The sequence below is a fragment of the Antechinus flavipes genome, chromosome 4 (assembly GCF_016432865.1).
Source record: "Antechinus flavipes isolate AdamAnt ecotype Samford, QLD, Australia chromosome 4, AdamAnt_v2, whole genome shotgun sequence".
Taxonomy (NCBI): Eukaryota; Metazoa; Chordata; class Mammalia; order Dasyuromorphia; family Dasyuridae; genus Antechinus; species Antechinus flavipes.
This window is the reverse complement of record NC_067401.1, coordinates 414654512-414666836: the sequence shown is the minus strand read 5'-3', so window position 1 is coordinate 414666836 and position 12325 is coordinate 414654512. Positions and strand designations below refer to the sequence as shown.

Here is a 12325-nt window from a genome sequence, read left to right as displayed (position 1 = left end):
TATCTGCTGTGTGCCAGCAAAAGTCAAAAACAAGAGGCAGAGCCAACATGGCAAGATAGTAGGAATAAGTACAGTGAGCTTCCTTCAAGACTCCTCCAAACAGATCTAGAAAGTGCACCAGACTGAATCCCATATGGAAATACAAGAAAAAGTCACAGTGAATTATTTTCCTACTCTAGATCAGCAGAGACAGAGACAGAGACAGATAAGAGAAGTCCACAGACACTCCAGTGAGGTCTGGCTGCAGAGTACTCCAACGTGCAGAAAAAAGTTGTGTCCCATGGGGCATATATGCAGGTGCTAGGGCACCAGCAACAGGTGCAAACTGAAAGCTTTGTCAGCCACTCTTTAATTCAGTTCTGGTCACAGATCCCAGATAGACTGAGGAGGGGACATACGCAAGGGGTAGGGAATGATGGAAGTCCCTGGGCAGTGTAACTGAAAAGGAGCACATCTGAAAGCAAGTAGGAGCAATATGGTTCAGACCTTTAGGAACAGAGAGGATTTCTCTTCAGCTTCTAGCTCAGAAGGAAGCCTGCAAATGAATAGCCAGAACCAGTATCATAGACCTAAGTGAAACTTTCAGTTCTGGCACTGAAACAGCAGAGTTTCCCATCTTGCTGATGATGTATTGAATCCAGCACCAGTCTACTGTTGCTCAGATTCAAACTCAGTTCAAGAACTTGTAGAGCTCAGATCAAACTTTGCCTTAGATCATACTTCTTGAAAGCACTGACTCCAGCAGAGGACTTGCCAGCCTGACACAGAGTTGAATATGAAAGGATGATATTTAAAAAAGAAGAAGAAGAAAAGATGTAAGAGAAATGCACCAGGAGAAAGAAAAAGGTAGACTGGGACAATTTATATCACATAAAAGAACCAAGAAAAAGAATTTACAGTGGAGGAGAATGAGTGAGCAAACCTTATTTTCATTGAAATTGGCTCAAAGAGAGGGGAAAATCTATCTTACCCTATTAGAAAGTAAGAAGGAAATGAGATAAGGGGAACGGGGTGGGGGATGATAGAAAGGAAGGCAGAACATTTTTGAAGTAAAATGGAGTAAAAAGAGAGAGAGAGAATAAAATAAACAGAAGAAAATAGGATGGAGGGAAATACAGTTAAAATATTAACCATGAAAAAAATTTTGAAGCAAGTTTCTCAGATAAAGGCATCATTTATCAAACATTATAGAGAATATAGAGCCTAAAAGGCTACAAAATGATGCAATATTACTATTAGATCTATGTTCTAAAAGAGATTTAAAAAACAAAAAGGAAAAGGATTTTATATATTTATATATATTATATATTTATATTTTTATTTATATATTTATATAAATATTATTTATATATTATATATGTTATTTAGAGCCATTATTTTCTGGTGGCAAAGAATTGGAAATTGAGGGGATGTCTTGTCATTTGGGGATTGTGCTGTAATGTTATATGATTATGATGGATTATTGTTCTGTAAGAAATTATAAGCAACATACTTTTAGAAAAACCTGGAAGCAAAGTGACATGTATTATGTCCAAAGTAATAGTAATATTGTGAGATGATCAGCTGTGAATGACTTAGCTGTTTTCAGCAACACAGTGACCCAAAGCAGTTTTGAAGGAGTTATGATGAAAAATGCTATTCAGTCTCCAGAGAAAGAACTGATAGTATCTGAATACAGATTGAAGCATACTTATCAAACTTTATTTTTCTTGAGTTTTTTTTTGACTATGTGTTCTTTCACAACATAATTAATATGGAAATGTGTTTTGCATGACTATACATGTATAATCCCTATTGAATTGCTTTGCTTGCTCAGTAGGGATTGGTTTTACATGTAATTGGTGAAAACAAAATATTAAACAAAAAAAAATCAATAAAAAGATCTTCAGTCTGAGCAAACCCCTAAATGCTGGATCAATTCAATATTCAATACTGCTAGACAGTAGTTTAATAGGACCATCTTGGACCTCCCCTCCAGAAGCAATTTTAGCATCTGTTTTATAAAATTTTGAGTTCCAAATTCTTTCTCTTTCTCCCTTCCTTCCTTTCTCTCTTCATTGAGGAGACAAGGGATTTGATATAGGTTACACATGTGCATTTCTATATTAGTCTTGTTGTGAAAAAATATATAAATAAAAAAAAAGAAAGAAAAAATTTTAAAGTATGTTTCAATCTGAGTTCAGACTCTTAACAGTTCTTTTTTCTGGAGGTGGATAGCATTTTTCATCATAAGTTCTTAAGAATTGTATTGGATCATTGAATTGCTAAGTCATTCACAGTTGGTCATTGTACAGTATTGCTGTTACTGTGTATAGCATCCTCTTGATTCTTCTCACTTTACTTTTGTATTTTCCTTTTTGTTTTTTAAAATATTCAAGATGTTTTCATTAATGAAATGAGAATACTAGAGGGAAAAATTTGAGAATGAAATGTGATTTATGGAAGAAAGAATTGGAAAAGGAATTAATAGCTTGACACAAGAAATACAAAACTTTGCCCCAAAAAAGAAAATTTTTGAAAATTAGAATGGACCAAATAGAAGCCAATGACTTTGTGAGACAAAAAGAAAAATTAAGGTGAAAAAGACTGAAAAAAAATAAGTTATTTCATAGTTAAAATAACCACCCTGGAAAACAGATCAAGGATAAAAAAAATTGAAGAATCAGTAGACTGAACACTGTGACCAAAAATAAAAACTCATCAGGCCCTATGGGTTCAGTTATCTGTAAAAGATAGCTCCCATATCTATATTCAACCCAATGATTCTCCTGAATTCCAATTGTACATCATCAACGGACTATTGGACATTTCAGACAAGATATCTCATAGATTAAATATGTCCTAAACTCATTATCTTTGCTTCCAAGCCCAACCCTCCTTCTCTATTTTTATAGAGAGCATTAACATTGTCCCAGCCAGTGAGATTTATAATTTTAATCATGCTCAGTTCTCCCTACTTTCTTACTCAGTTGTCAAGTTTTGATGCTTGAATATCCATAATGTCTCTGTATCATCTTAATAATACATCTATGAATCATATTTGTCATCACAAGTCTACCAATGGGATTCAAATCTTTTATTACCTCTTGCCTTTCACTTTAATTTTAAAGTGTTCCTTAAAAAACAACAACAACAACAATTTTCATTCAGTAAAAATCCATTTCCCCCTCCCTCAATCATTTGAGGATGAAAGCTAAAACCCCCTTTATAAACATGCATAGTCAAACAAAACAAAGAATTCAATTTAACAAAGATTTATCAATTTCTTGCTATGTGCCAGGCAGTGTGCTAAGTAGTAGGCATACAAAAAAAGGCAAAAGACAATTTCTTTCCTTAAAGAGCTCACAATCTAATAAGAGAAATAACATGTAATCATATGAACAAAGCAAGTTATGTATAGGATAAAATCAGAAATAATTCAAAGAGGGAAAGCACTGAAATTGAGGAGATTAGGGAAGGCTTTCTATAGAATTGGGATTTTAGTTGGGCAAAATGGAAATAAAAAGAATTCACCAGTAACCCCCTGGAAGAAAACCCAAAACTGACTTCCAAGAACATCATAAACAAAGTCCAGAACTTTCTGGTCAAAGAAAAAGTACTGCAAGCTATCAGAATTCAGTTGCCAGGTTACTATGATCCCACATGATTTAGCAGCCACTACTAGAAAGCAGAAAACTTGGAATCAGTATGCCAAAAGACAAAGAATATGGGTTTATTCTTGCAGGAGAGAAAAATGCATCTTTAATGAAATAAAGAACTTCAAGAATTCTTGATGAAAAGACCAGAGCTATATAGAAACACAGACAGTCTTAAGAAACTCAACAAGGATAAATTGCTTACATTCAAATATGGGAAGATGATATTTTCATCCTTCCTAATCCTATCCTCATCAGAGTCTGTAGAGAGAGTCTAATCAGACAAAGTCTAGGAATGGTTCTGTTTTTGTCTTGGTGATTTTAAGAGAAAAATTAAAAGAGGGTAAGATGAATACCTGGGTGAGGGATGACAGGGATGAGAAGGAAGATTAGGGGAAATTATCTCACACGCTTGGGGCACATAAGTAGACATCCTTTTTTTTTTCTTTGCTAAGGCATTTGGGGTTAAGTGACTTGCCCCAGGTCACACAGCTAGGAAGTGTTAAATGTCTGAGGTCAGATTTGAACTCAGATCTTCCTGACTTCAGGTGCTCTATCCACTGAGCCACCTAGCTGTCCCCAATAAGTAGATGTCTTTCCAAACAAGGAAGAAGATCTGAGGGTTGTGACTTAGATTTGAACCTCACTTTCATCTGAACTTCTCAAAGGAAGGAAAAATTTGCATATATACATAGAAAGTTGGGTACATTATAATACACTTCATTCAAAGCTTGGAAAGAAGAGGGGAAAGGGAGAAGGAAGAATTGGAGGGAGGGTAGAGTAAGGAAGAATTACCCCTAAGCAAAAGAAACTTTTAAGGACATACAAAAAATATTCTTAGCTTTTTTCGAGGTGGCAAAGAAAGGAAATCTGAGGAAGTATTCATTAATTAGGAAGTGGCTAAACAAGTTATGGCATATAAATATTATTGAATAATACTGGTACTTTAAGAAATTATGAAAGGGATGGTTCACAGAAGCCTGGGAAGATGTGTATAACCTGATGCAGAGTAAAGTGAATAGAGCCAGGAAAATAATGTATACAATATTGAAAAGACAAACACCTTTGAAAGACTTTGGAACTCTGATCAATATAATGGCCAGCCACAATACCAGAGAACTGATGATGAAGCATGTTACCCAATTCCTAAGAGAGAATATTTAGTACAGGATGAGACATTTTTTGGTGGAAATTTGTTTTGTTTGAATATACATGTTTGTAAAAGGCATTTTATTTTTCATTTTCAATATGGAAGGGGAAAATGGATTTCTGCTGAATTAAAAATGTGATTTTTTTTTTTTTAAATGAATACTTTAAAATTAAAGTGAAGGGCAACAGGTGATAAGGATTTGGATTTCATTGGTAAACGTGATGACAGATATGAGAGGTGTTATAGATATAAATGTTATAGATATATAAATGTCATAGATGTTAACAGATGTTTTGATGTAGAATTATCAAACTTGATGACGAAATGAATCTGCTGAGTAAGAAAATGTTAATGTATTCTATAAAAATAGAAAAGGATGCACACATATATTGTATCTAGGAAATACTGCGACATATTTAACATATATAGGACTGCTTGCCATCTGGGGGAGGGGAAAAATTGGAACAGAAGTGAGTGCAAGGGATAATGTTGTAAAAAATTACCCTGGCATAGGTTCTGTCAATAAAAAGTTATTATAATAAATAAATAAATAATAGAAAATAGAAAAGGAGGGGTAGGCTTGGAAGGAAATACATATAAAATGAGTTTAGAATATATTTAACCTATGAGACATTCAATTGGAAATGTCCAATAAGCCATTGATGATGTGGAGCTGGAGTGCTGGTTATAGATGTGGGAATTATCTTTCTAGACCTGATGAGACAGTGCTTATGGTGAGAAATAAGCCCAGATTTTTGTTTTTCTAATATCAAGCTATAGATTCCAACCAGTATGTTTTAGAAGATACTGGACATCATTGGTGTATTTTTATGTTTAATAACTGAACTTTGTAATTTTTTTTCTTTTCTTATTCCCAGATCCAAGGCTCGTGATACTAAGGTATTGATAGACGACACAGATGATGAAGCTAACACATGAATTGAATCTAAATCTACATCCTTTTTTCCCTCTATTCAACAACCCTTTCCTTGACCAACTCAGCCTCTGGTACCTTTCCAGCTAAAAACAGGAGAAGACACTTAACACATTTTCCGAGCTCTTCTGGATCGGATCCTATGGACTCCAAACAAGCTCACTGTGTTTCTTTTCTTTTCTTCTGGTTTAATTTTAATTTTCTACTTTTAAAATAAATATTTACTTCATTTTGCCAATCAGAGGACATTTTAAGGAAAAAAAAAAAAACAAAACAAGTTATCTTAAGGATTGTTTACAATCACAAGGACATAGAAAACTATCCGGATGAAGAACAGGCGCAGCGAGGACCCAATAATGGGACAGTACCGAGATTACTCGGCTTCTGCTTGGCCCGGTTTTGACTGGTTAAAACCGGACATTGATTTTTAAATTTGTTTTGAGTTTTTTTTTTCTTTCCTTCATATCCAGCGCAAAGGCACTGGCTGCACTTGCAGGGAAAGTGCACTTAGAGCAGTACCTTCATTCACGAAGCTACTTTTTAATTTGATGTAACTTTTCTTATTTTGGGGGAGGGAGGGAAAGGGAGGAAACTGGGAACTAGGATGTATTTGTTATATATAATTTTCTCATTATTTATGATACTTAACCATAAAAGAACAATCTTGTGTCCTGTGCAATGAAGATAATAACAGTAAAAAAAAAGTTAGGGGGAATCTATCCTTAGATGTTTTTCATAAGGTTCCATCGTGCAATGCCTCTTTCATGAGACAACTTGTACTTGTTTGATAATTTCTTCTTTTTTTTTTTTTAATTTTAAACCAAAGTTTCTGTTTCTGATTTTTTTTTTTTTTTTAGTTGCTGCTGCTTTGGAAACCTGAACATGTCTTTCATGACAGGTCCATCCTCACATTTTCACATTTTTGAGTGAAAATTGTGAAAAAAGATTTTGAGAATTAAAAAAAAAAAATTAGAGAGATGGAATACATCTACCCATACTCCATACTCAACTGCAGAAGTAGCCAGATTTTCTATCATAACATAGCTTTGGAGTTTAGGATAGTTGTAGCATGATCTTTGCTATCTCAGAGTTTGGATTAGGAGACCAGGCTGTTTCAGAGACTCTACACCCTCGTTAAACAGGGAGTCCCTAAAGGTTTCACTTACTTCCACCAGATTCTGAGCAAATAGGAATCTGCCTAGGAGGGGAAATCTTCCTGAGCACATAGAACAAATTAACCTTTATCTTTTGTTTTTGCATTGGCCACATGAAGCCTTTATAGCCATTCATCCCAGAGGTTCTAAGAGATGTATGATCATTGGATCTCATGTTCTTCCATAGGGAGGTAATATACTTTTCAATTTAGGTCTGCCATTTAAAGGAAAGTTCCATTTTTCAGTTATGATTTCTACACACTGCCTATATTATTTTTATTTAATTTTTATCCTGTTATGACTTCCCTTACCTAACAAAATAAGTTCTAAAGCTTTGATTGACAGTTCAGTCTTAAAAAAAAAATTATTTGAAGGTAAGGGACCAACCTTAATTATCTACTAACAAATAATAGAAAATAGTACCAATGTAAACAACAATGTGCTTTCTATAATTCTAAGATCCAAATCAAGATTTTGAAGTGTCCATCTCTACCTTTATTGGCTTTATTGGCAGAAGTCACACTGAGCATTTATAGTTAGCTATCAACTATCCTCTTCCTGGCTAGCCTTGCTGTACATAGTCAACACCAGTAATTGCATTGAAGTAAAATACTTCTATTGTTCTCAGCCTTAATTTTAGACTAAGGCACAAATTAATAGAGGCAGCTGTAATCACTAATTCAATCTTTAAGAACATGGCTACTGTATCTGTAACATGGCCTCCTTGTTCTTAGTGCTTCTTCCCTGTATCCAAAATATGATCATACAGGTGGATCACATAAAGAAGTTACTATTAATACTAGTGTGTCAAGGAGTAAACATGTGAAAAATAATTGTTTTTTTAAAAAGCTTCTTTTCTGTTTAATATGGGTAATCTTCCCTAAATTTGTTCCCACCACAAATCTAGGAGGGGGGAAATTTTTGGATCATTACCCTATTTTGTGGCTTTTATTCCTTTTTTTTGTGTTTTGCCAAATATTTTCCTTTGCCAGAAAAATGGAGGGGAGGGGAAGTATTTTAATTAGGTTTCCTTTAATTTTAGTTTTTAGAAGTGAGTCTTTTTAAGTAATCAGTGGTAGTAATTTAGTGGCTCTTGGTAGATTAAGGGTTTTAGAGTTCATACTTGGACTTAACAAACTATTTTGTTGTATATTCTAGAGCCATAGGAATAAACTACTGGTCTGCCAAGAAACATGAGTTACTATAATTGAATTATTAATATCAGTTGATGGGTTGGTTATTTTCTGTACAAATGGAATAAATAGTACTCTGTGTTCCCAAAATCAGTTTAAAATGAAACTAACATCAATTTTCCTTCTGGATTTCTGTAAAATGTATTACCATAAAATCCTGCAATTGGCCTACAGTATGTAGGAGTCCTGATGGTCTGTTTGTTTTTCCCTCAATGTACCCCACTGCCAATTTGGTCTTTGTTCAAATTTTAGAACCTTAGTCCCTAATAAGGATTATTTTTCTTAGGAGATAAAAATATTTAAATTTTAATTATCCAGGACACATTTGTCTCAGTTAACAAAATCCATTTTAGAATTAAAAGAGTTTTAGCTACCACGTTAGATATGTAATATTTATTTAAATTTATTATTTTGTGCTCCTGTTAAAGGCAAAAAAGGAGCAAAGTGCTTTTTCTCATATTGATCAAATTACATGAATTTAAATTTCTCTTTTAATAAGAAAGGTATGGACTGTGCTATTCTTTCAAGTAACATTTACAATTTTGCCAAGTGATCAGAATTTCTCTGATTTCTTGTTCCATTGACCAAACCCAAGAAAGCTTGCCCAATGCTGAACCCCATTTTGTGATTTTTTCAGGGAGTTTTCCCTGAATCTCTCAACGAACAAATTATCTATTTAAGGAAATGTACATTTGTTAGTCATATAATCAAAAAATTAAAAGGATAAACAACCCAGCCCGTGGTAAAATTCACATGTTTAGATAATCTAGTATTGTTCTTGCTTCAGAAAAAAAATGTCCCCTGGATAAAGGAATTAAAATACCTTAAATATTAAGAATTCAAAATATTTGTTTTTACTTTTATGGTTAGGTGGCATAGAAAAACTGGTAATATAGAAGAAAGAGGTTAGGAAGCTAAGAAAAATTTTCTATATATAAATAAGTTTGTGTATTTGATTCAAGTGAGTGATTTGACAAATGGTTTCATATCTTAGTGTAATCAAAGATGAAATTGCTTTTAGTAAAATCCTCTATTAGAATATGGAGAAGTCAAAATCCCATTCCTCATTCTATCCTTTTACTGTTTTTCCATATTCTCATTTGATCCTTTTAGCATTCCACCACTAAATTCCCATTTTCAAAATATATAGTCTTGGAGAGGATGAAGCCAGTGGCCTCAACAGCACATTTATAAGAGATCCCAATTCCCAGGATTAATGATAGTACTTCCCTACTTCTTCCCACTCTACCCCCACAATCTGTTTAATCTCATTAATATAAGGAAAGTTCTGAAGACACAACCCTAACCTCCTCCTTTGAGATAGCTTGCAACTTACACCCACCCATAATTCTTCTACAATTCTAATTACAATCAGAACATCTGGATAAAAATTTATCTCTATCTATAAACAAAATAAAGTGAGGCAAGACTAGAAAAAAGTGAACCATTATTGCTCTTTGTTGAAAAGAAATGCATTGTGAGTAGCAAGAGCAAAAAAACAAAGCATATAAGATATTAACCAGTCTGATACTCTATAGAAGTAGGACAGCTAGGAACTTGCTTGTTTTTAGCTCCTGTTTTTGAGTTTTTTCTCCCAGTAGTCCATACATTAGTAATGGACAATTCTTTTATTTTCCTGTTTACTTCTCGGCTGTAGTCACTTGTTTAGAGTGAGTTCATTATGCCCAAGTGTATTTTAGAAATGAATAACTAAAGGAATTTCTCCTCTTTCCACTAGCCCCTACCAAAACAAGAAAACAAAAAACTTAAACTGTTGGCAGGAAAACAATTTGTTTTTCAGAAGAATATTACATACATCTTTCTTCCTATTGAGTCCATGCCCTTTACAGGACCTGATGTTGACATTGATTAAATTGACTCCAGAGGTACTTCATATGAAAGCTTCAGGCCTGAGACTTCCTGGAAATTCCCTATTTTGTTTATGCTTCATTTGGTGGAAACAAATTCAGATTAAACAACATTGCTCTGAATTGCTACCACCCAAATCACAATTTTTTAAAACTTGATTATATTCTTGAATTTTAACAATTCAGGTAAAAGTGTATACTCTTTACATTAGTGATTTGCTCTACTCCATTCTCAATATTACTATTGAAAATTTTATATAAACCTAATGTCACTAAAAGATAACCATTCCTCTAAAAATCAACAACACTGAAATATCTTTTTAAAAGTTGGGAAAATTGGGAGAATAGAAAATCAGGTTCACTCTTTTTTTAATTAGCTTGTCTTATTATCCCTCTGTAGAGGATCTAGACTTTTTATTGATCACATGTGTGGCCTGTTTAAATCAAAGAGAAGTTGAATTTCAGAATCTTGAAAATTACTTTAAAAAAAAAAAAAAAAGCCCTCCATCCAGACAACATCCTTACTAGTCTAGAAACCACTTTAGATTCTCTACTGATTTTAGTCTCCTAATTTTATACATTTTATTATAAATCTCTATAAAATTAGGTTATTGTGGTGTTGGGTGTAGAAAGTGGAGATAAATAGGGACTTGAGAAAATAAATAATGTTAACTTGAGAGTTGCAAGCCAATATGTAACCAGCATTTATTCACCCTCTGCTAATAAAGTAAGAAAGAAAAAACATGTTTTTGGAAGAGCTTGATGTGGATATCACCAGCCTTCCTTTATTTGTTTTGTTTTGTTTTTTTAATACAAATTTGACCAGGAAAAGGATACCCATTAATTGGTTGCCCTTCTTGAATGCTTTGGTAGTACAGAGGAAAACAATCATCTCCTGAGGAACAACCCTCCTGAATTAATTTGCTTAGTAGGCATGAGGACAGAATGAGGATTTGTCCTGAAATAAGAGGAATTATTATACTAACTTTAAGCTGGAACTTGTTTCATCATTGCAATTTTTAAAAAATCAATCTTGTTCTGCTTTGTGGTGCCATCAACTTAATGAGGACAATCAAATAACCCATTGTTTGCCTTGGACTCTCAATGTGTCTGGTAATCACATAGACAACTTGTATACATTTAAACCAGTTACTTGACTGTACCATAACCCATACAACCTTAGTTCTTCCTATTCTCTTTCCCCTGCACCACCACAAGTTTAACGAGAACTGTAGCACTATGAGAAAGGTGTAGACTTTTAAGGGCAAGGATGATGATATAATATTCCTTTCTCATTATCCTTGGAGCCCAAAGTCTGACCTTCTTTCCTTGTGCCCAGTAGCAATACCAGCATGGTGGGAGTAAGGAGGAAGACTATAGGAATTCCTAGGAACACAACTAGATTGTGACAATGTTATTCTTTTGAGTTTGTAAAGTGAATTGTGAGCCCTTTAGCAAGGACAGCAAAGCACCTCAGCTTTTAAAACATGTGATGATTGACTTTCTTGATCTTTTCTGATTTAGCACAGAGGTTTGTATCAATGAACAGTATTTGGAAGGGGCATGAGGTGAAAAATGTATTTGTCTTCGAGCCTCTCCTCCACTATTACCTTTCTCTTCACCCTTCCCATGCTGTGTTGGTCTAAATGATGATTATTCTCTGAAGCCCTAAGCTGTAGTTGTCAAAAGTAACTATAAAATGTGATTAGTCCTCCGCGGGTGCTTCTTTCTTTCTTTTCTCTTCTTTCTCTTTCTCACTTTCTCTCCACTCTTGGTTCAGTGGAAATGGTGAGGACAAAGAATTGCCGCTTGCTTGGACTCATGCTGTAACTGTGACTGCGCTATTAGCTGTCTCCTTTTTCCTTCTCAAATGGATAGAATTCTGTTGAAGTGTGGAGTAACCTTCTTGAGAAGTAGGTTTAAAATGCACAATGTGGTACTGTTTCATAGTTTCTAGATGGTTGTATAAAGCAAAAAGTTAATGTGGTTATGTGTTTTTAAAAGAAAATAAGTGATTGGTTACAAAACTGTTTTTCCCCCATTATTATAAGCTCTCTTTGTTTTCCAACAGTTTTCAGACTCTTTTGTCACTGCTGAATGGTGTCTGTTGCTTTTTATCTGTGTTTCTTAAATTTTTGAATGTGATTGCTCTCGAGTCTACCTGGGAATAGAGCAGACATTTCAAGGGGAAAAGGTTTTGAAGCTTTGTCTTAAGTCTATCCTGTGTAAAATCTATATGCATAATAGTAAAAAAAAAAAAAAAAAAAAAAAACAAACTATTTTCCTCAGAATGTAATAGATAAACCCACATTCCCAGTCAATCACCTTTGCCACTGTAGGGACCACAACCAGCTTCTGGGGCTTGGGTGCCAGCTGTAAGCTTCCTTAACC

General features: G+C 34.1%; 1 protein-coding gene across 1 annotated transcript in view; it reads left to right on the top strand.

Annotated features, from left to right (window-relative positions):
* The window catches only part of XPR1 (xenotropic and polytropic retrovirus receptor 1), a 200546-nt gene extending 188544 nt beyond the window's left edge, over positions 1-12002 (top strand). Inside the window, exon 15 of the mRNA XM_051998838.1 lies at positions 5664-12002. Coding sequence (XP_051854798.1) covers positions 5664-5724 — 61 coding nt within the window. The 3' untranslated portion in view covers positions 5725-12002. The remainder of the gene's footprint in view (positions 1-5663) is intronic.
* The last annotated feature ends 323 nt before the right edge of the window (positions 12003-12325 follow it).